Source organism: Canis aureus, chromosome 25 (assembly GCF_053574225.1).
Source record: "Canis aureus isolate CA01 chromosome 25, VMU_Caureus_v.1.0, whole genome shotgun sequence".
Lineage (NCBI taxonomy): Eukaryota > Metazoa > Chordata > Mammalia > Carnivora > Canidae > Canis > Canis aureus.
Window position 1 is genome coordinate 37,916,132 of NC_135635.1, and position 22,015 is coordinate 37,938,146.

Here is a 22,015-nt window from a genome sequence, read left to right on the forward strand (position 1 = left end):
ATGTGGGACTCGATCTCGGGACTCCAGGATCACACCCTGAGCTGAAGGCAGACCTGAACCCAGGTGTCCCTCAGCTTTTATTTTATTTAATCAAAAGTTTAACTTTTTAAAAAAGATTATTTATTTATTTATTTATTCGAGAAACAGAGAGAGGCAGAGACACAGGAAGAGGGAGAAGCAGGCTCCATGCAGGGAGCCTGACGTGGGACTCAATCCAGGGTCTCCAGGATCACGCCCTGGGCTGAAGGCAGCACTAAACCACTGAGCCACCCAGGCAGCCCAAGTTTAACATTTTTTTAAAAAAGATTTATTTACTTATTTGAGAGAGAGAGAGAGAGTGTGTGTGTGTGTGTACAAGTTGGGGGTGGGACAGAGAAAAGAAAGAATTCCAAGCAGACTCCCCACTGACCATGGAGCCTGACATAGGGCTGGATCTCACCACCCTGAGATCATTACCTGTTCTGAAACCAAGAGTGGGGCCCCACCAACTGGTAATGGAGCTTGCTTAAGATTCTCTCTCTCCCTCTCCCTCTGCCATTCCCTACCCCTCTCCTCCAAAAAAAGAAGAAATAAGAAAGAAATCTCTAAGTTTAACTTTTACCCCATCAACCTCAGTGATCTCATACAAAGAATTGTTAAAGACCTTTATAAAAGGGAGATTCTATAATGCCCATAGGTCTTCTGATTAGCTTCTACCATCTCTTTCCTCTTCATGTCAAAAGTATAACAATGCCTTTAAAGACTTCCATGGGCTTTCTCACAAAACTCTCAACAATGATCTAATGACTTCACAACTTTTCCTAAAAGGAATCCTAGATATGATAGAATATATGTGGGACCATGGGGACTAGTGAAAACTATAGATAACTCACAACATATTTTCATAATTTCAAAGAACTCCTAACATGGCCAACATACCTGAGATGATAGCCTGCTGGTCTAACTTTTCAAGAAGAACGTTTCTGATGTCCATCTCCCCAGCCAGAGAGAAAGTATAAGCAAGGAGGCCCTGTGTGTAGAGGTTGGTAGTAGAGGAAACAGAGTCTCGGAGGCACTTCAGACCCTGACTCACCATTGGGTCCTGAAAAGTAAGATAAAGAACTGACTTAATAAGGCATTCCTGGGAAAATGGGAAGGGATAAGGAAATCATCACATCCTTTTTGTTTTGTTTTGTTAAGATTTTATTCATGAGAGACACAGAGAGAGGCAGAGGGAGAAGCGGGCTTGCCACAGGAAGCCCAATGTAGGACTGGATCCCAGGACCCCGGGATCATGGCCTGAGCCAAAGGCAGACACTCAACCACTGAGCCATCCAGGTGCCCTTCGTTGTATTCTTTTTGAGTTTATAAGGGTGAACAGGGATTAAAAGTAGTTGAATTCCTCTACAACTAGGCACAATAAGAAGGATATAAAGAGAAAAAGCTAGAGATACTTACATGTGCGGTCATTCCCATTTCCAGCAATGCAGCTGTGATGTATGCAGTCAGGGAAATCTCATCTTCAACACCGCCCTAGAGGGTACAAGGACCCCACGTCAGGGCAGCAGACAGCACAGCATATGCAAGAATTATGTGCAATTTGCAAAAAAGCATCCCCTCTTAATGGGTGGATTATTTAAACAAATAAGCAAACAAACACAGTGGAGGGGATAAGGAGAAAAATCTCTTATTCTCAGGTTCTTACTGAATCTGTGCCTCTTCAAATGGACATCCTCTCCAGAAGTAAAAGGCCCAGCCTCTTCTCCAGGAGAGATAAGGTGACACCTGCCCTGTTTAATCCCTTTCATGGAAAGATATTAGCAAGTTTTTAAAAACAGCTAATCTAAATTGTTATCCTCATCCTATAAGGAATTCCGTAAGAAAAAAAAAAAGATTAAACAGGTTGCTCGAGATTACACAGCTAATAAACAGGGACTAGGATTTGAACTCAGGGAGTTTAATTATGGAGCTCCTGCACTACACCACTAAGCTTGCTATACTGGTGATGGGTTTCTTAATAGACTGGCTGGGTCTGGTAAAAGAGGAAAAGGGAAGACCTCTGGGATCTTGTTGGAGTCAAGCCCTGGTTTGTGCTACTTCCACATGTATTTCACACAGTATGTAAGAGGAGAGCACCTTGGGGGCACTAATAAAATCTTGCATAAGGAAAACTAATGAATCCTTTATAGAGACTTTTTTTTTAATGCTCAAGATTTGTAATCCAAGCCCTGGAACAGCAATGTAAATGATTTCTCTAGTAACATACATACAAATCTTTTCTTTCACTGGGCATACTCTGAATTGAACAAATTCTCCGGATGTATCGTAACACCTCATCCTGTGTTCAGGAGGGGTACCAGCAATGCAGTGAATGGGCAAGGGCAGTGCCTGTGGAGTTCTGAGGCCATGATTCAAATTACAGTCCTACCCTGCATTAGCATTCACCTTGGGCAGTTCACTTAATCTCTGCACCTAAATTTCTTCATCTGTAAAATGGGATTAATAATGGCATACCAGCAGCTAGCTCATTAATTTGTTGTAGACATTAAGTAATATCAAATAAACGAAGTGCTTAGAGCAGTGCCCGGCACAGAGTAAACCTCTTACAAAAAACACTAGGCTGTCTATCAGTCCTCACCAAAATGGCCTTGCTCCAGATTTAGGGAGATAGTATACAACTCAGTGAATGTCTCGTCCAGTGGTTCTCATACTTTCACAAATGTCAGAACCACCTCCAGGGCTTGTTAAAAATACAAATTGCTGGCCCACATCCCCAGAGTTTCTCAGAGTAGGTCCAGGGTAGGACTAGAATTTGCATTTCAAACTCGTTCTCAGGAGCTGCTGATGTGAGAGCCATGCGTCAGTACATTTTCTAATTCTACAGATATGGAAGCTGAGGCTCAGATTGGTTAAGCATTTTGAGCAAGGTCACTTAGAGCTAGGACTCAGACCTAAAGAACACTGACTCCCAGGCTTATGCTCTTTTGATTCTGCTTAGTCAGAGGTGCAAATTCCTCCCAGACCTGACAGTGGGCTGAAGACCCTAGGGCAGATTTGCACCTTCATAGCTGTGTGAATGAGGTTTCCCACATTAGCATAGCAACCGTTGGGGAGCTGGTTTCCCGCCATCCACTTGAGAGCATCCTGGATATTCTTGTCATCAATGAAGATAAATTCTTGAGCTTGGCCAAAGCATTTGGTGACAAACGCTGTCAGCCTATATGGGTAAAGACAGAAGTGTGGCATGAAGGGGGATTCCCCAGCAAGGGTACAATAGTTTTATATTTTATTTTGGTATATGGTTCCAGAAGAGGATTAAGAAAACATAAGGCTAAAAAAGGGAGATATTATTGGGCATTAATGGGGACAAGAATTGGAGAGTCACAAGGTCAGGGAGAAAGGTGAGGGGCTTGACCATACATGAGGCTGAAATAAACAATATTAAAGAGGTAGAGAAGATAGATATAAGAAGGAACGGGTTCACTGGAGGGGAGGGAGGTGAAGGGATAGGGTAACTGGGTGATGGACATTAAGGAGGGCGCGTAATATAATGAACACTGGGTGTTATATAAGACTGATGAATCACTGACCTCTACCTCTGAAACCAATAATACATTATACGTTAATTAATTGAATTTAAATAAAATTTTAAAAAGAAGAAGAAATAGGGTTAAGAGGAGAGATAGAGGAATTGTTCCTTAGACCCAGGAATTATGCTCTGGAGTACACTGAGAACTGGGCAATATTACCATGTGTTTCCATCTCCATCCTGCTCCCCAAAGGCACTGTATGAGCCGTTGCTGTGTTTGTACATTAGCTCCTTCTGGTACCCTGGGAAGCCAGATATGATGTTAGATCACAGGGACAACTTCAAAAAATATGCCTTTCAAGGCTTTCAAGGGTGCAGAACACTTCAGGGGGAACTCCCCTGTATCTTATTAACTTATCATGGGTCCTAGAGAATTTGTCCAAGAAGAAAGATTGAACCAACTCACCTATTTTCAGGAAACCCACTGCCTGAGACTTGATTTCTTCAGTCAGCAGCCTTGCCCTCTCCAGATACTGCAAGACGTAGATTATGGGAGCAAACAAGACCATGTTCTGCTCCCCACAGCCCCTTGGCATCTGCACCAGATTGTCTAGGTTCTGTAGGGCCGTGCCCATAATGTCTCCTGAGATCCAAAAGGAGAAAGTTGATGATAGAAGGAGCCCTTGTGAGTTACGTCTTTCATTTAACAAACATGTACCAGCTATCATTTAGTTGAGTACCTACACTGTGCCTAGGAGACAATAAGTCAAATACAGTCTTTACCTCAAAAGATCACAATCAGAGAGGTAAACATTGACAGAACATTATAAGTAGATTCGTTTTAAACAATTATAATATAGCACTATAATATCGGGTTCACACAAGGTACTGGAATACACAGAGAAGTACATAGGCTACCTAGGGGAATTCGGGGTTTTTAAGAGGACGTGTCACTGGGGCTGGTAGTGACATAACAAAACCCACAATACTTAGACTCAATTGCTAAGGTCCTCCACCACATATAAATACATTATCCTCCAAATTGCCATGTTCCCCTCAAGCACACACAATCCCGGCACCTTTTTCCAGTTATAGCTACTGACCTAGCCATATATTTATTTTATAAACCAGTAAGCCTGACATAAGTGACCCATTAATGCACTTTAGCCATTAAGTTCAATTCAAATCTAAACATGTACTAATGTCAATTATGTGGCAGGAAATGTACCAGAAATAGAAATTAAAAAGACATGGCTGTTGTCCTCAAGGAGCCCACAATGCAGTATGAAAGACAAGCCTAGAGAGTAAGCTATATACTACAATGAGTTCTATATGACAAGTATGAATCTAATACCTTCAAAGATAGAGAAATTTTAACCTGGAAAGTATTTTGGTAGGGATAAATATAAAGAAATAATCTAACACATCCAGGGCTCCTACTATATGCTAGATACATATGGAAATTTTATATATATATTTTTAAAGATTTATTTTTATTTATTTATGATAGACATAGAGAGAGAGAGAGAGGCAGAGACACAGGCAGAGGGAGAAGCAGGCTCCATGCTGGGAGACCAACGCGGGACTTGATCCTGGGACCCCAGGATCGGCCCTGGGCCAAAGGCAGGCGCAAAACCACTGAGCTACCCAGGGATCCCTGGAAACTTTATATTATATTTAATTTTTATACCAATCTTAGAGGTAGGTTATCATCACTGTCTTACAGAGGGAAAAAAAGGATCAGGACTGTCCACTAATTTTTTCAAGGTCACATGGCCATTAAATAGTAGAACCAAGATCCCAACTCAGATATTATTTTCAAGCTCATGCTTTTCTACTCAATCCCTCTCCTTGCCCAGAGTGAAGTGTCCCATCTGTGTAAATAGTTTTATCTTCCCTAAACTATACTCAAATAAAGTCTTCATTTTTTAAATGGCTGCTACAAACACTATGTCTCTTCTCTACTCAATTTATAGACCATGTTGGTGAACCTAAATACATATGAAGCTTCCTTGACCTTTAACTTCCTCTGTCCAGACTCCTTTCTGTTTTTAACTATCACATACATCTATCTAATCCCACGTGTACTGTTACTTATAGAGTGTATTTACCAACTATAAAATAAGCTCTCTGTCACTTCTAATCTAACATGCCTTCCTTCAGATAAGTCTACATGGCCAACCCCACTCCATGCTTTGGCAGATTTCAGTCTTTTTTTTTCTTTTGAACAAGGATCTCTGGCTATTTACCCAGAACTGTAACATAAGCCTTGGTTGAATCAGGAACAACATCCACAGGGAGCTCCAGGGAGATAGATTCTGAAGCCACTTGTCCTGTGAGAGGCAGAGAAAAGGAGAAACTATAGAAGGTAGAAGTATTGGGAGTTCAAGCCCAAACCATAGGAAAACTGTCTATAATCTAATGTTTTCTGTACCCAGTGTTTTCCATTGGATGGAGGCAATTTTTTTAACCTACTCATAGTGCTCTCTGCTGAAAATAAATCCCCCCAAAACACATAATTGTGTTGTACATTTTTTCTTCTTCATCGTGTCTCTCAGCTAATCCACCCTACTAGGGATAGCACTCCAGATTCTCCTATTTCTTCTAGTCCTGTATATTCCTTCCTTAGCCTACAAAAATCTCTTGTTGCCTAGGGAAATTCTCAGCACCAACCCCTCTCTGTATTCACCCACCTTTTGGGCATAGCAATGAGCTGTATGTCTTCTCCACAAGGACTCCCTCAGGCTGACATGAAGAGAGACATAGGGTAAAAACAATGAAGATGAATGTCTGGGCAGGTGGCAATGAAGGAACAGGAAGCGGAAGGGAAATGGGGAGAAGCCCTCCCTGTGCCTCCAGGGCTTCTTAGAATTGGAGAGAACAGAGTTTCTCTTTGAAACTCAGGAGAACTCTATTTCAATGCCGGGATGAGCCTATCAATAAAATTCTTTCTGAGAATGGGATAGAACTAAGGACAAGTTTAGAAAACTTCTAAGAGGGAGGACTGACAATGGTATTCATAATGGGATGAAAAAAGCAATTAATGATAATATTAGAGATTTTAATAAGAGAAACTGACATTTAGTGCGTCTCTATAATAAAGTACCAGGTACTGTATTAGGCACTTTCATAGAGCATTGGAATGGGTTAAGCAAATAATTAAGGGCAGAAAGGCACCACAGAAGAAGGAAGGTGAGCTACCTGATTGAAGTGGGAATGAGACACCTGTGAGGGACTCACAGTATAGCTAGACACACACACAACATCCCTGGGGTGACTGCTATCTCCACCTCCGAAGCTAGGCCTGCAGAAAACTCACCTTGACCAGAACTGGTTTGATAAGTGTGTCACTCTGGCCCTTTGCTGGAATGAACCCCTTTTCCCCCCTACAGAGTTCACTGCTGTCCAGAATCTTAGTAGTGATAGTAAAGTTTACATGACCTAGAAGAAAGAAGGAGAAAGGAAGGCATTAACCCTATTACGAGAGGTACCAAAGAGGTCTCTTCCCCTCTAGACCAATGCTTCTTAAACTTAATGGCATGCAAAGACCTGTGGATCTTTTAGAATACAAACTGACTCAGTACATCTGGGGCAAGACCTATACTGATATTTCTTTTCTTTTTCTTTTTTTTTTTTTTCATTTCTAACAAGCTTCCAGGTGAAGTCCAAATGGTGGTCCAGTGAGGCAGACAGCCTTTGAGGGCCCCCAGTGATCCCTGCATCCCGATATTTACACCTTGTGTAAATTCCTCTCAGAGCATGGGCTGGACTACGTGACTCACTTTTAATGAGGCGGATAGGGCAGGAGCAATGAGATGCCATTTCTGAGATTAAGTTATAAAAAAGAATATAGCTTTTGTCTCAGGTGCACTCTTTCTCTTGGGCCACTTGCTCTGCAGGAAGCCAGCTGTCCTGTCCTGAGGCAGCCCAGTGGAAAGATTCATGTGATGAGATACTGATGAGGCTACTGGCCCACAGCTGAGGCCAAGAATTGTGGCCTGTGAGGGACAGAGACTTTGGAAGGTGTGTGGAAATGGATCATCTCCTAGTCAAGTCTCCAGATAAGAACACAGCCCTGCTGACAGCTTGACTGGTATTTCATGACAGACCTTGAGCTAGAGGCACCCTGCTACATTCTGCACCTAGATTACTGGCCCATGGAAACTGGGTGATCATAAATGTTTGCTCTTTTAAGCCTTTAAATTATTGGGTTTTTTAAAGGATTTTATTTCTTTGAGAGACAATGACAGCATGAGCAGGGGGTGGCGGGAGCAGAGGGAGAGGGAGAAGCGGACTCCCCACTTAGCATGACTCTGGACCCTGAGATCATGACCTGAGCCAAAAGCAGATGCTTAACAGACTGAGCCACTCAGGCGCCCCAAGCCACTAAGTTTTAGGGTGATTTGTCAAGCCGTAGTAGATAGAATATTTATATTATAGATAGTTTTAGAAGTATAAATACTTCTGAAAACCAGGGTTTTAAATGAGTTACTACATGCCAAGCAGTTAGAATAGTGGTGGGCTCGTAGTAACTATTTGATTAGTAACATGACTATATATCCCTTGTCCTGGCATAAATATCAAAAGCTCCCCTTTTCCTTTCTTTTTTTAAGATTTTATTTATTTATTTGAGAGCAAGAGTGAGAGAGAGCACGAGCAAGAGGGAGAAGTTGAAGGAGAAGAAGACTCCCTGCTGAACCGGGAGCCCGATGCAGGACTCAATTCCAGGATCCTGGGATTATTACCTGAGCAGAAGGCAGATGCTTAACGGACAGAGCCATTCAGACACCCTAAAAGCTCCCCTTTCACACTCATAGTAATCTTGTTTGGATAATTTTTTCATGATCTATCAAAAAACATCTGCTTATTTATTTATAGCATAGACTTAGGAGGGAAAAAAATAGAGGTAAACAAAATGAGGAAGAAAGAACAAAGCAAATGCAGGACAGGAAAAGGTAAAGTTCTCAATCACTGAGCTTTTGCTGTATGCTTTCCTTTATTCCTCTACCACTTCCTTCTCTTACCCAATTTGATAGCTGTGATATTCCAGTGATACGTTTTTGCTTCATCAGCACAGAGACAGCTGGATCCCTGAGAATCTGTCCACGATTCCACCTGGTATTTATCTGATGTAGCCAGATTAGTCTGAACCTACAGATGTTTAAGAAATAAAGGGTCTGAGTACAGGAAACAACCCACAGAGGCTTAGGGAAATGTGGGGGTGAAGACACATCTCATCTCTTTTCCAGGGACATCTGCTTCCTGTATCCCCAGATCTTACCCTGATGCAGTCCTTTAGATAATTGAAGATGGTGGCAGTAAGGCGAAAGGATTCCCCACGAACTACTGAGTAAGGGAGAGTCAGGTCAACAAAGAATGGCTTGAAAGCAGTCAGTCCAACAGTAGGTGAAAGACCAAAGCCGCTGGACTGGGAGGTACAAAAAGTCATGGCCTTCCACTCAGTGATGGTATCAGGAACTGTAAGATGGACAGCCTCCTTCCCTGAGTCACTGTGAGGACACAAGAACCCAAGTGAGGTACATAGCAGGAGGAGAACATTGTGAATTAAGCTATAGATATTCACTGCCAAAGTCATTTTTTGTTGTTGCTGATGGTGGAGGAATATAAAAAGCCAACTGAACTGAGGAACATGCAAATCTCAGAGTGTGAACCTTCAAGTAGGTGGCTAGGAATATGGAGAAAGGGGGTACTTGAGTATGTGAGGGGGTGAGTGAGTAAAGGTGGGCACATGTGTGCAAACATATCTGAAAGAGGCCAGTGCCCTCTGAATCTGTGAGGTGATATCTCATTGGGGTTTTGAGTTGCTTATCTCTGATGATTAGTGATATTGAGCATCTTTTCATGGGGCTGCAGGACACATGTGCCTTGGGATGAGATGGGGCTTGTCATTATGTCATTCGTTCATGGATAATGAGCAGGTAAGGGGCGCCTGGGTGGCTCAGTGGTTGGGCGACTGCCTTCTGCTCAAAGTGTGATCCTTGAGTACTGGGATCAAGTCCTGCATTGGGTCCCCTGCAGGGAGTCTGCTTCTCCTTCTGACTATGTCTCTGCCTCTCTCTGTGTCTTCCATGAATAAGTAAATAAAATCTTCAAAAAAAAAAAAAGAGTCTGCCTTCAGCTTCTCATGATCCCAGGGTCCTGGGATAGAGCTCCACATCAGGCTCTCTGCTCAGTGGGGAGCCTGCTTCTCCCTCTCCCTCTGCCTGCTGCTCTGCCTATTTGTGCTCTTTCTCTCTCTGTCAAATAAATAAAATTGTAGAGAAAAAAAAATCAGGTAAGCAGTGAGCAGGAATTGATGTCAACATGTGCCTTTATATTTGTTGGACCTGGACTCAGAATGTGCTGTCTGCACTGTGTAAATGTGGAGACATGTGAGTTTGTTTTGAAGGATTGTCTATAATTCCCTAAGAATTCAGGGAAAGAAGCAATTTCCCATATCACCATTAAACTTTCTTTGCTTGAGACTTAGATTCATTAGAAATGATCTGAGTGTGAGTTCTCTGCAGTACCTTTGAAGCATCACTTACCCAATAGGAAACAGATCCCAGAGCCAGGTCTCCGGGAAGTACTGGCGGACCTGAGAGTCCTCTGACTGAAGTGATGAAGAAGATGATGACTCAGAATTCACTGTACCAATATTATAATTTGCTAAGGAAAACAAAAATAAGGGAATTGGGGGGAAACGGAAGACTTCTGTTGTAAGATAACTTGAGTCCAAACTACTAGGAAGAAATTTAGAGGGAAACAGAGAACATCCAGTCAGAGACAAGAGGGAAGGACCTCTGAAGAACTGACTAGTCATAAGGCCATCAGGGGGAAGTGACAGATGAGGAGATTTGGCCAGGGGATGAAGAAGTAAGGAATTCAGGCTTCAAAAGCTCTCCCCTGGGAGAGAGATCTCCCTACCTGCTTCTATGACCCACAGCCCATTGCTGTCCTGAAGCTAGAGGCTCAGTGCAGGGACAGAGTTTCAAGTGCCATGATTTAAACATCTCAGAGGATCCACAGGTCACACAGGTAGCTTACCTTCACCCATTGAAAAGCTGTATTCCAGAGGCTGGTGAATGCAATCTACTGGCTTCTTAATTTTGGCATTGGACAGTATTTTCAGGCCCATGCCCTGATAGGCACCAAAGAAACCAGAGTGAAGTGTTAAGGTGGTCCCTTCCCTTACCACCAGGGCAACTGCCTAGGAATTCCACTCCCCGAGGACTGATATTCTTTTCCTATTAATTGTGAGACTGGTGGTTAATACCCAATACTCAGCCACCAAGGTGTGTTCACTTCTGTCAGCTAATGTGAAAGGCTTTCAATTTTTTAAATATATACTTTGCAAAATGATCACCACAAAAAGTCTAGTTAACATCCATCACCATACATCATTACAAAAAAAATTTTTTCTTGTGATGAGCACTTTGAAGATCTATTCTTTAGCAACTTTCAAATATGCAGTGCAATGTCAACCATGATGTCACCATGCTGTACATTACATCCCCAGGACTTATTTATTTTATAACTGGATGTCTGAACCTTTTGACAACCTTCACTCATTTTGCCCACCCCAGACCCCCTGCCTCTGGCAACCACCAAATTATTCTGTGTATCCATTAGCTTGGTTTTGCTGTTGTTGTCATTGATTTTTAGATTCCACATATAAGTGAGGTTGTATGGTATTTGTCTTTCTCTGACTTTTTTCACTTAGCAGAATACCCTCAGGATCTATCCATGTTGTCACAAATGGCAAGATTTCATTCCTTTTTATGGCTGAATTGTATTCCACTTATTTTATTGTCAAATATGTTTAATGCTTCTTCCAAATATTAGTCACTGTGTCCTTACTATTTAATTTAGACTGAACTTTCTGAGGGCAGGCGTCAAATCAGCTCAGCCAATTCAACAAAAATACATTGAGTGTTAGGAAGGGTCAGTCATTAGAGAGACTACAAAGCTGAACAAGACATGGTTCCTTCAGAGACTTCCTGATCAGCTTTGGGCCATAGATCCCCAACTTCTGCTCACACATAAAGGACTCAATTTCTACTCATGTAGTATTTTTTATAATAATGTTAAGAGACCCCTGGTCTACCTTTCCTCATTTTTCCTTCTTGATTGATCCCATGGAAATCAGTTTGCTTAGGGACAGAGAGAGGCTGAACACAGCCTCTCACAGTGGCTCTCTTCCAATGCAATTGCACAAATGGGACCCTAGTTCAAGCATAAGGACCAAGGGAAACTACTTCACACATCAGGAGTTTCTTCCAAGATTTTATCCTTCAGTGCCCACATGAGTCCCTCATTTTTTTTAGATATGGATTTTCCTTCCTCACCTCACCCCACCACCATTGTTTCTATAAGAACAATGGGTGAGAACATCTACCTGGAAAAGATGGAAAAGGTCCATGCCTTCAGAGAACCAAGGCCTCCACATAGCTGAGAGGGGCTGAGGAGCATACCAGGGGCCAGACACTGGACACTCATCATATTCAGCCACCTGATAGGGGTAGTGGCCATACCAGAATGAGAACATCCTATAGACCTGAAATACGAGAGGAAAAGGAAATAAACTACTGACAAAGTGAAATCAGTTGAAAAATTTCTCTCAGAGTCTCGTGCCATAGTTCACCGCTCTTGTAATATTTCTCTTCATTACTCCAGAATTCTTCCTGTATTTGTTCCACCATAATCCTTTCCTTACTTTTTTTTTTAAGTAGGCTCCACACCCAGCATGGAGTCCAAGGTGGAACTTGAACTCAAGACCCAAGACCAAGACCTGAGCTGACATCAAGAGTTGAACACTTAACCAACTAAGCCTCCCAGGCACCCTACCCCTTCCCTATCTTTTAAATTTTCATCTCTCTCTTACTTTTTTCAATAATATTTCACCCTTATCCCCTATCACACCTTTTCTACCTCTATGTCCACATGAACCATGCCTTTCTCACTATTGTTTTACCTTCACTTCCACACCAGCTTTCCTACCACCCCTCAGATTTTCTTTCCCACTCCCTGAAATCCATCTTCTATTCTAATTCAATCAAACTGTCTTCTCTGCCAAATCCCTCTTCCCCATCCATTAGCAGACTGCTCACAGAGTTGTTGCTTAGCTCTCTCTCCGGCCTAAGCAGTGAGACACTCTCATCCACAGCCCGGACTGCACACAGCGATCCAGGAGCTGCCTGTAGCTGTAGTTCCACATCTGCTCCTGGAAGCTGCTTGGAAGGTGAGAAGCCAAGGGAAACCTGCAGAAAGGGAAATGATAACTTGTGGATCAGGTCAGCCTGGAGAGGAAGAGAAACAATGTAATCTGGATCATCAGCCAATATGCCCCAACTCCGGTGTTCAAGACAATTCACTCACTTTTATACTGATTTTTTTTTTTTTTTGTAAAGTCTAGCCCTTTTAGAACACACATCTTGTGGTATAATTGGAAAAAGTAAGCAGCATAGCACAGAATAATATAGAAAGTTTAAGAGACAAAAACTAGAAAGAAAGAATAGCCAAATAGAATATACAATTTCCCAGCAGGGACTTCTTCTTTTTTTTCTTTTAAATATTTTATTTATTCATGAGAGACACAGAGAGAGAGGCAGAGACACAGGCAGAGGGAGAAGCAGGCTCCATGCGGGGAGCCTGATGTAGGACTCGATCCCGGGACCCCGGGATCACGCCCTGAGCCAAAGGCAGATGCCCAACCTCTGAGCCACCCAGATGCCTCTCCCAGCAGGACTTCTTTTTTTTTTTTTTTTTCCCAGCAGGACTTCTTAAAAAGAAGCAGGAGATAGATTTCAGCAAAACATACTGAAAATATAAATACAATAATGACATTGACTTCAATATGATCTTATTTCCCTGCATCTGCCTGATTTCCAACCCCAGCATACACATCTCTATGCCCAGACCTTTTCTTCAGCTTCCTCAACTGCCATTTTACCTGATTGTCAAAACACATCTCTACTGAGAACTGAATTTTGTCAGCTATAATGCCTCCACTGGGAAAAATGGCATAGACCACTAGGGAAGGATCAGGGGCTAGTCTGGAATTGAAGGTCAGTGAGAGGGAGAAGGAGCCTTTCATTCCTGAAAAAGAAAAGAGAATACACAGAGATGAGAATGCACACTTGTCGACCAATAATCTCCAACCACATGCCTGCTCTTCTCATTGGGCCAGCTATAGGCCTTGTAGTACAAGTTACTTCCCATTTCCTGTCCTCCTGTGGTTATCACTAGTGTCCTGTTCTTGTTGCTTCTTCTTTTGCTTCTAGTATAACAATATTTCCTGGAAGTTCAAAATATCCTTGGTCTTTCAACAGAAACATGAACACTCACCTTCCTTCTCAGAGTTCAGGTGTTTCTGTCCCTCCATCTCCAAGTGCCCTTTCCCTATTAACTAAAAAAAGAAGGGGGAAAAAAAAATCAACAGTACAGAAATGATAGGAGTTTAGACTTGACCCTACTCTGGAGTATCCCTGCCCTCTGTAAGGAGAGGTTCCTTTCATAGCTCCAGTGCCTGGGCCAATACTTCAGGCAGTGTCCATCAGTTTGTCAAATGTCAGATGGTGCCAAGAGTCCTGATGATTCTTCCTCCTGGGGGTCTGCCTGAGAACCACAGGGGTAGATGGGAGGAGACAAAGGTCTTACTTAGTACCTTGGGCCCAAATAGAAGAGAAACCACTCTTCACAACAGATAGCTATCTACCAATTCTTGAAGGTCTTCAGGTTTTATTCTTTTGTAATTTTAATAACATTAAGTTACCTAAAATCCATCTTCATTACCTTTTTTCTTATGATCACTTAATTAAAAATTCAACGGAAATGAGTATCCTTTAAACTACCTTGAGCTCTCTGACATTTGAGTCTCTGGAGGAGAAATCCTCTGACTTTCCTTTTCCTTCCTGTTCACTCCCTTGAAACCAAATTCAGTGAAACTTTCTAAGCAGGGCTGTCACCTCAGACTGCTGTCAACAGCTTTATAGCCAGCTCCTCAGACTCCCAGCTGACACTCAGCCCTTCTATACTAATCAGCCTGGCTACTTCTTCTGGGCCTCACCACATCCCTGTCCTGGAAGGTATTGCATGTTCTATCACCCTGACTCCTCATTCTGTTGTGTCAGGCTGATTGTTTCAGCTTGATGAAGACACTGAAATGAGTCAATGGGGAGGAGAAAAATCCTTCAGAAACTTTGAGAGGATGATAAGAGAAGAGAGATTCTGTGCCATCAAACCCAGTATTTACACAAATCTAATTCCTTACTATCACCAAGGTGACCAATAAAGCTGCTTATCTTTACACATTTCCTTCAAGCTACAAGTTATAGCTTTCCACAACAAAGCTGCTATTCATATTAATTTTAACCTTTATCATCTATTTTAAAATATTGACCAATGAAACACCATGAAATTTATTCTGAGTCCCATACCTTCCTCCCTCTCTCCCTCCCTCACCCACCCAGCTCCCAATCAACCCTGGCCAGCAATGTTTTGTCCTTAATTCCTCATTTTATCTTCCCACACAATTTTCCTGTTTAAAATTTCTTTTTTCTCATCTCCCCTCATCCTTTGCACTTACACTGTGCAATATGCTAGCCACTAGCCACAAGTGACTGCTGGAGCCTTTGATATGTGGCTACTATAAAATACATTGAGTTTCAAAGACTTGAAACTCAGCTGAAACAAAAAATGTGAAATATCTATTAATAATTTTGATGTGGATTTCATGATCATATGTTAGGTATATATGATCATTGTTTACTTAAAAATTTTTTTAGTTTACTTACTTAAGGAATCTCCATACCCAATATAGGGCTTGAACTCATGACCCCAAGATCAAAAGCCACACATTCCCCCAAATGAGCCAGCCAGGTGCCCCTAAAATATATTTTTAAAATTAGTTTTACATAGGGGTGCCTGGCTGGCTCAGTCAATTAAGTGGCAGACTCTTTTTTTTTTTTTTTTTTTTAAGTGGCAGACTCTTGATTTGGCTCAGATCATGATCTTGGGGTCCTGGGATGGAGTTCCAGGTCAGTCTCCATGCTCAGTGGAGAATCTGCTTGGGATTCTCTCTCTCCCTCTTCCTCTGCCCCTCCCCCTACTTGTGCATATGTCTTCTCACTTTCTCTCATAAATCAATAAATCTTTTTAAATAAATAGATTAAATTAGTTTTACCTATTCTTTTAATTTTTTAAATATGGCTTCTAAGCATTTTGAAATTACCTATGTGACTTGCATTACATCTCTAGACAGTCTATTCACCCTCTCCAGCTCACTCTCCTCATTTCCTTTCCTTCCCTAGTGCAATTTCACCAGCCCTCATTTCCCTGTCTCACATAGTAGGAGAAGATGATTTCCTGGTCAGGGTTTGCATCAGCTGGATCAATGTAATAGTCCACCAGCACTTCCTGGGGCTGGCTACATGCCAAGAGTCCACTTAGCGGGTGGATGCCAAGGAAGCTCTGAGTTGTGTTGTAGAAGGCCTGCAGGTGCAGATAATCATTTTGGTAGTAATGAGGCCTCTCTCCTGGATTATATACCAAATCTTCCATTTGGAATCTGGCCTAAGAAAAGAGAGATAGAAAAAGGCTTTTAACATATACCCCAACCATATTAAGCCCATGGACTTGTTATGGTTTTTAAACAGATCCCTCTCAATCAAATCTTCATTGCCTAAGAATGGCATGTAGATATTTTACAATAGGTCCAACCAAGGATGGTTGAGAAACTCCTCACGGCAGCATTTTGGTATATAGTGGAGTGACATAAGGGCTGAATTATAGCTATGAAGTAAGGGGCAATTATGGATGATAAACCTTCATGGACTGATGCAGAGGATATAGATAAGCATGGCTAAGATTACACAGAAATTAAAGAATACAACCTATGGATAATAAAACTAGGCATAAAAGACAACAAGATTATTATAACTTAGAGGTAGTTATTTCTAAGTAGAGTGAGAGCCTCGTGTAAAGAACTAAATTAGCCACAACACAAATTGTATGTTTGCTTAAGTAGTATGGCTGAATGATGGCATTAACAGCACAATTCCTCCCTCCTTGGATTAATGTCCTTTATCATATAATCTTACAATGAATGCCCTGTTAGCCTACCTGCAAGCCCACCACGTGACTTGCTGGGAATGGGATGTGAGCATAAGCAAGCTAAGTAGAGGCCTAGAAAAACCCTTGGGGAGTACACTTTTACTCCTATATCTCACTGTTGCCATAAGAATATACTCAGGACAGGGATGCCTGGGTAGCTCAGTGGTTGAGTATCTGCCTTCAGCTCAGGGCATGATCCCTGGTCCTGGGATCGAGTCCTACATCAGGTTCCCTGCAAAAAGCCTGCTTCTCCCTCTGCCAATGTCTGCCTCTCTCTCTCTCTCTGTTCTCATGAATAAATATATAAATAAAATCTTTAAAATACATATATATATATACACCCAGGACAGCTTGCCAGAGCATGGGAGACTGGCCTTCAGTCAGTTGATCCACACACATGTAAGAAAGCCCACCAAGATAAGCAGAGTGGCCTGACTACCCCAGATGCATGAGCAATAAATGCTTGTTGTATCATACTAAAGTTTTGTAGTTGTTTGTTGAGCAGCATTGTGTCACAGTCAATAACCGATGTTAGTAGCCTTCCCTATAAGTTGTCCAAAACCTAGAGTTTTCTTCTTTGTCATTTTTTTTAAGATTTATTTATTTTTATTTTTTATTTTTTTTATTTTTATTTATTTATGATAGTCACAGAGAGAGAGAGAGAGAGGCAGAGACACAGGCAGAGGGAGAAGCAGGCTCCATGCACCGGGAGCCCGATGTGGGATTCGATCCTGGGTCTCCAGGATCGCGCCCTGGGCCAAAGGCAGGCGCCAAACCGCTGCGCCACCCAGAGATCCCTAAGATTTATTTATTTATTGATGAGAGACACACAGAAAGAGAGGCAGAGGCATAGGCAGAGGGAGAAGCAGGCTCCTCACAGGGAGCCCGATGTGGGACTTGACCCAGGATCATGCCCTCAGCCAAAGGCAGATGCTCAATTGATGAGCCACCCAGGCATCCCTTTTTTGTCATAGTTATGAGTAATAGACTGGGGCAGGTGGGCGGAGGAAGATAGAAGGAAGAAAATGACTTTGAATTATTTTTCCCTCCTTACTCTGATTTTAAATATAGGATCAAATAGATGGGGATATGTTGTAAGATAAGTTAGTAGAAATAACTATTTTTATCTGAAGGGTCATTTATTAGATTGACATTAAAAAAAAAAAAAAACCTGGGCACCCTGGTGGCTCAGTCGGTTGTGCACACAGACTTGGTTTTGGCTCAGGTCAGGATCTTGAGGTACTGGAATTGTGCCTGGTGTTGGGCTCTGTGCTCTGTGCTCCATCCTCAGTGGGTAATCTGCTTGAGACTCTCTCTCCCTCTCCCTCTGCCCTTCCCCGTCTCATAAATAAATAAATAAAATAAAATAACACATAAATAAACAAATCCTTTTGTCAACTGGGAAGCAGGACTGGTAAGTGATGGAGATGAAATTACAAAAGAGGGAGGAGGGGAGAGAAACAAGAAACGTCTGAAGTTTTCCCTAAGGAAAGCCTTACCTCCAGAGAAATATCTCTCCCATTCCAATTTACTGTATCCAGCTTGAAGGGAGCAAGGCCATCATTGTCAGTTGTTAGGGTCTGGTTGATGGTTCCATTTATGCCATTAATCACCAAAAATACTGGATGATTCTTGAGAAGGGAGCCATCATGGCCCCTAACTCTTACCTGGGCATAAAGATTATCAGGGCATTAGAGAGTTAGGTTTGGAGTAGGTGCAAGTATAAAGTAAAGTGAGGTGATAAAAGAAACTCAAAGAATACATTTCAGGAAAGAGCCCAGAAACAGGTAAATGTGATTCAAACATTGGAAACTAACATCTATGAAGAAGGGAGAACAAATAGAAATAGCTCAGCCTGGATATTTGCCATGTAGCTAATGAAACTCTAGGACCCTTGATTTACACAGGCCCCTTCCAAGGCTCTCTGTACATTATTTTGCTTTAATTTTTTAAAACAGAGTCCCCTTTTACTCCCAAATTGTATAATCCTTAGGCCCTAAGAAAATGTGGATCACTCTTGGTCTAGAGAAAAAATGACTAAGGATGGATCTAAATGTATCTAAAAATATACAAGGTTATTCTGTGGAGCAGTTATTTGGAAGTTAAAAAATATAAGCTGAAGAGAGGGATAGATTTTTTAAGTATCAGAAAGAAGACAGGCGAGGCACCTGGCTGGCTCAGTCAGTAGAGCATGCACCTCATCTGGGGGTCATGAGTTCAAGCCCTACATTGGGCATAGAGATTACTTAAATAAATGTTTTTTTAAAAAGAAAGAAAGAAGACACTAACAAAATTTTAAGTCTCTGAAAAAACAGTTTAAGGAGCTGTAAATGGTGGGTGCCTAGGTGGCTCAGTCAATTAAGCGTCTGTTTTTGACTCAGGTCATGATCTTGGAGCCCTGGTATCAAGCCCCATGTGGGGTTTCCTGTTAAGCAGGGAGTCTGCTTTGCCCTCCCCCTCTACCCTTCCCCCATCCCCACTCATTTTCTTTCTCTCTCTCTCTGTCTCAAATAAATAAATAAATTTTTTTAAATGGAGCTATAAATGGCTCTCTGTTGAGGAAAATTTAACATTAATCTTGCTTAGATGAGGAGCCACACTAGATGGATAGATACCTTCCTTGCAGGTCTAAAATTCAGATTGATTGGTTGATTGATTTTTAAGATTTTATTTATTCCTGAGACACACAGAGAGAGGCAGAGACATAGGCAGAGAGAGAAGCGGACTCCTCGCAGGAGCCTGATGTGAGACTCAAACCTGGGACTCCGGAATCACACCCTGATCCAAAGGCAGACACTCAACCACTGAGGCACCCAGGAGTCCCAAATTCAAAAACTTAAACATTAGAATATGAGCCCCTGGCGTTGGGAAAGGCAATAACGTCACATTAATATTCAAAACACATCTCATGAGATTAAGGGCAGCACAGCCTAAGGAATTTAGAGTATATACTCTGTATGCAAGCTGCCTGGGTTTGATCTTAATTGCCACTTACCAGCTGTATAACTTCTGGAAACTTACTTAACTTCTCTGTGCCTCAGTCTCTTCATCTGTAAAATGAGGCTAATAGTAGTGTCTACCTCATTGGATTCTATTTTTTTTAATTATTTATTTATTTATGATAGTCACACAGAGAGAGAGAGAGAGGCAGAGACACAGGCAGAGGGAGAAGCAGGCTCCATGCACCGGGAGCCCGACACAGGATTCAATCCCAGGTCTCCAGGATTGCGCCCTGGGCCAAAGGCAGGCGCCAAACCGCTGCGCCACTCAGGGATCCCTACCTCATTGGATTCTAATAAAGATTAAATAAGTAAATGTGTAAAGTACTAAAAACAATGCTAAATTAGACATTATTATATGTCTACAGGAAGAAGGCAACAGTGGATGGTAAAGCATTTTTTTGTGTAGACCAAATTTTAACATACCTTCCCACTGAAGGGAAAATTGGGGTAATAAAAATTTTTGGTGTCTTCAAAGGTTATTGATCCCATTTGTGAAGAAATGTAGATATCCCGAGTAGTATTGGCCTCTACTCCTGCAGAGGGAAACAGACATAGACAACCTAAATACCTGATATCCTCATCTTCATGTTTAACATAAAATCCCTGAAAGGATGGTGCTACTGGAAATATAAAGCTGAACATATTTCTGGCCAAAGATCCAAACAAACTCCTCCTCCTCAAACTTTTGGGGAAATAGGTAATGGATGACAGATTGGAATCTAGCATTTTCCTTTGACTATGAACTATGAACAGTCATTTCCAAACACTAATGAGGGTAAGTCTTAAATCCTCTGAGTAAGTCTGGAATAGCCCTTCTCCTTTCTCTTTTCTTAATGAACCAAGGAATATCCCACTTACCTGTTCCTTCTTCCACCACAATAGCCACAATATTGATGCTGTGGCTGTACATATACCCAGTGAGGTTGAAGGTAGACATGTCCACAGAAGCTGAGAAGCATCCTGCTTTGTCAGTCTAGAGACGCAATCAGGGAGAGAGAAAGAGGATGAATAACCTAACTTTTACTCTCATTTCATAATGTACCATAGAAATTCTCCCCCCCCCCCAAAGATCTTATTTATTCATGAGAGACATTGAGAGAGAGGCAAAGACATGGGCAGATGGAGTGGTGGGCTCCTTGCAGGGAGCCCGAAGTTGGATTCGATCCCAGGACCCCGGGATCCTGACCTGGGTTGAAGGCAGACGCTCAACCACTGACCACCCAGGCATCCCTAAGAAAGAAATTCTTATCTCCATGCTCTAGTCTCTCCACCTTTAAAACAGAAAAACTCAACTATAACATAGTCTACAACTGCATATATACAATCATGAATAACTTTGAAGGTCCAAGATATGAAAGGGGGCAAAGAACCAACTGCAGGGAAGGAAAATCGTACCTTCCAAGGATTTAGGTTAATTTCTTGAGTCTGTGATAGAATTCTAAAAAAATTCATCTGTTTAGAATAAAGAAGACTTCTCTGTTCTTTGGAACTAGGGCAATAAGGGGCACCTGGTTGACTCAGTGGTTGAGCGTCTGCTTTTGGCTCAGGTCATGATCTCAGGGTCCTGGGACTAAGTCCCACATCCGGCTCCCTGCAGGGAGCCTGCTTCTCCCTCTGCCTATGTCTCTGTCTCTCTGTGTCTCTCATGAATGAATAAATAAAATCTTTAAAAAGAAAAAAAAAAAGAAAAAGGAACTAGGGCAATAATTGTGTGAAATGATTTCTACTTTGGGTTTTTTACCACCTTTTTTTTTTTTTACCATTTTTTAATTCTTTTTTCTTTTTAAAATTTTTATTTAAATTCCTGTTAGTTAACATATTAGTTTCAGTAGTAGAATTTTGTGATTCATCACTTATATATAACATCCAGTGCTCATCACGAGTGCCTTCCTTAATGCCCACCACCCAGTTACTCCATTCCCTCACTCCTCTTCCAGCAACCGTCAGTTTGTTCTCTAGAGTTAAAAGCCTCTCTTTTTACCCCCATGTTCATCTGTTTCATTTCTTAAATTCCTTTCTTGATTTTTTTATACAAGTGCTTAGCTACCCATTAGGACATACGAATAAGCTTCTTTTCCACAACCCATTTACTCACCTGTCCAGAAAGGTTTGTGCATCTGTCAGGTAGCTGTTGCTGTTCTGGCTCTGGAAAATGGTAGCTATATGGCTTTTGACACACTGATACCTGTGCTGTCCCTAGCATGGGCTTTCCGTAGGTGTACCTAACCCAGAAAAGCATGAGAAGTCAGAGTTGGGAGATTCCACTTAAGATCCAACCCTCCTTTTCCTAACCACCACTTTCCCTTCTTTTCTATACCCTAACTTCTGAAAGAAATGACAGTCCTTCACTAGTCTTGCTCACATCCCTGCCTCACTCAAAGCCTTACGATAT

The 22,015-nt window shown here is 41.8% G+C and overlaps 1 protein-coding gene across 2 annotated transcripts in view; it reads right to left on the reverse strand.

Annotated features, from left to right (window-relative positions):
• The window catches only part of A2ML1 (alpha-2-macroglobulin like 1), a 30,120-nt gene extending 9,055 nt beyond the window's left edge, over positions 1 to 21,065 (reverse strand). For both annotated transcript variants that reach the window (XM_077871147.1, XM_077871146.1), the window contains exons 1-21: positions 21,019 to 21,065; positions 20,482 to 20,596; positions 20,047 to 20,156; positions 18,121 to 18,288; positions 15,854 to 16,081; positions 13,856 to 13,916; positions 13,461 to 13,606; positions 12,619 to 12,768; positions 11,907 to 12,065; positions 10,556 to 10,649; positions 10,057 to 10,177; positions 8,790 to 9,018; positions 8,533 to 8,659; positions 6,828 to 6,949; positions 6,202 to 6,253; positions 5,758 to 5,841; positions 3,975 to 4,151; positions 3,729 to 3,810; positions 3,040 to 3,196; positions 1,438 to 1,512; positions 919 to 1,081 (exon numbers count right to left, since the gene is read on the reverse strand). In XM_077871147.1, coding sequence (XP_077727273.1) covers positions 919 to 1,081; positions 1,438 to 1,512; positions 3,040 to 3,196; positions 3,729 to 3,810; positions 3,975 to 4,151; positions 5,758 to 5,841; positions 6,202 to 6,253; positions 6,828 to 6,949; positions 8,533 to 8,659; positions 8,790 to 9,018; positions 10,057 to 10,177; positions 10,556 to 10,649; positions 11,907 to 12,065; positions 12,619 to 12,768; positions 13,461 to 13,606; positions 13,856 to 13,916; positions 15,854 to 16,081; positions 18,121 to 18,288; positions 20,047 to 20,156; positions 20,482 to 20,560 — 2,584 coding nt within the window. In that variant the 5' untranslated portion in view covers positions 20,561 to 20,596; positions 21,019 to 21,065. The remainder of the gene's footprint in view (positions 1 to 918; positions 1,082 to 1,437; positions 1,513 to 3,039; positions 3,197 to 3,728; positions 3,811 to 3,974; positions 4,152 to 5,757; positions 5,842 to 6,201; positions 6,254 to 6,827; positions 6,950 to 8,532; positions 8,660 to 8,789; positions 9,019 to 10,056; positions 10,178 to 10,555; positions 10,650 to 11,906; positions 12,066 to 12,618; positions 12,769 to 13,460; positions 13,607 to 13,855; positions 13,917 to 15,853; positions 16,082 to 18,120; positions 18,289 to 20,046; positions 20,157 to 20,481; positions 20,597 to 21,018) is intronic.
• Between the last annotated feature and the right edge of the window lie 950 nt (positions 21,066 to 22,015).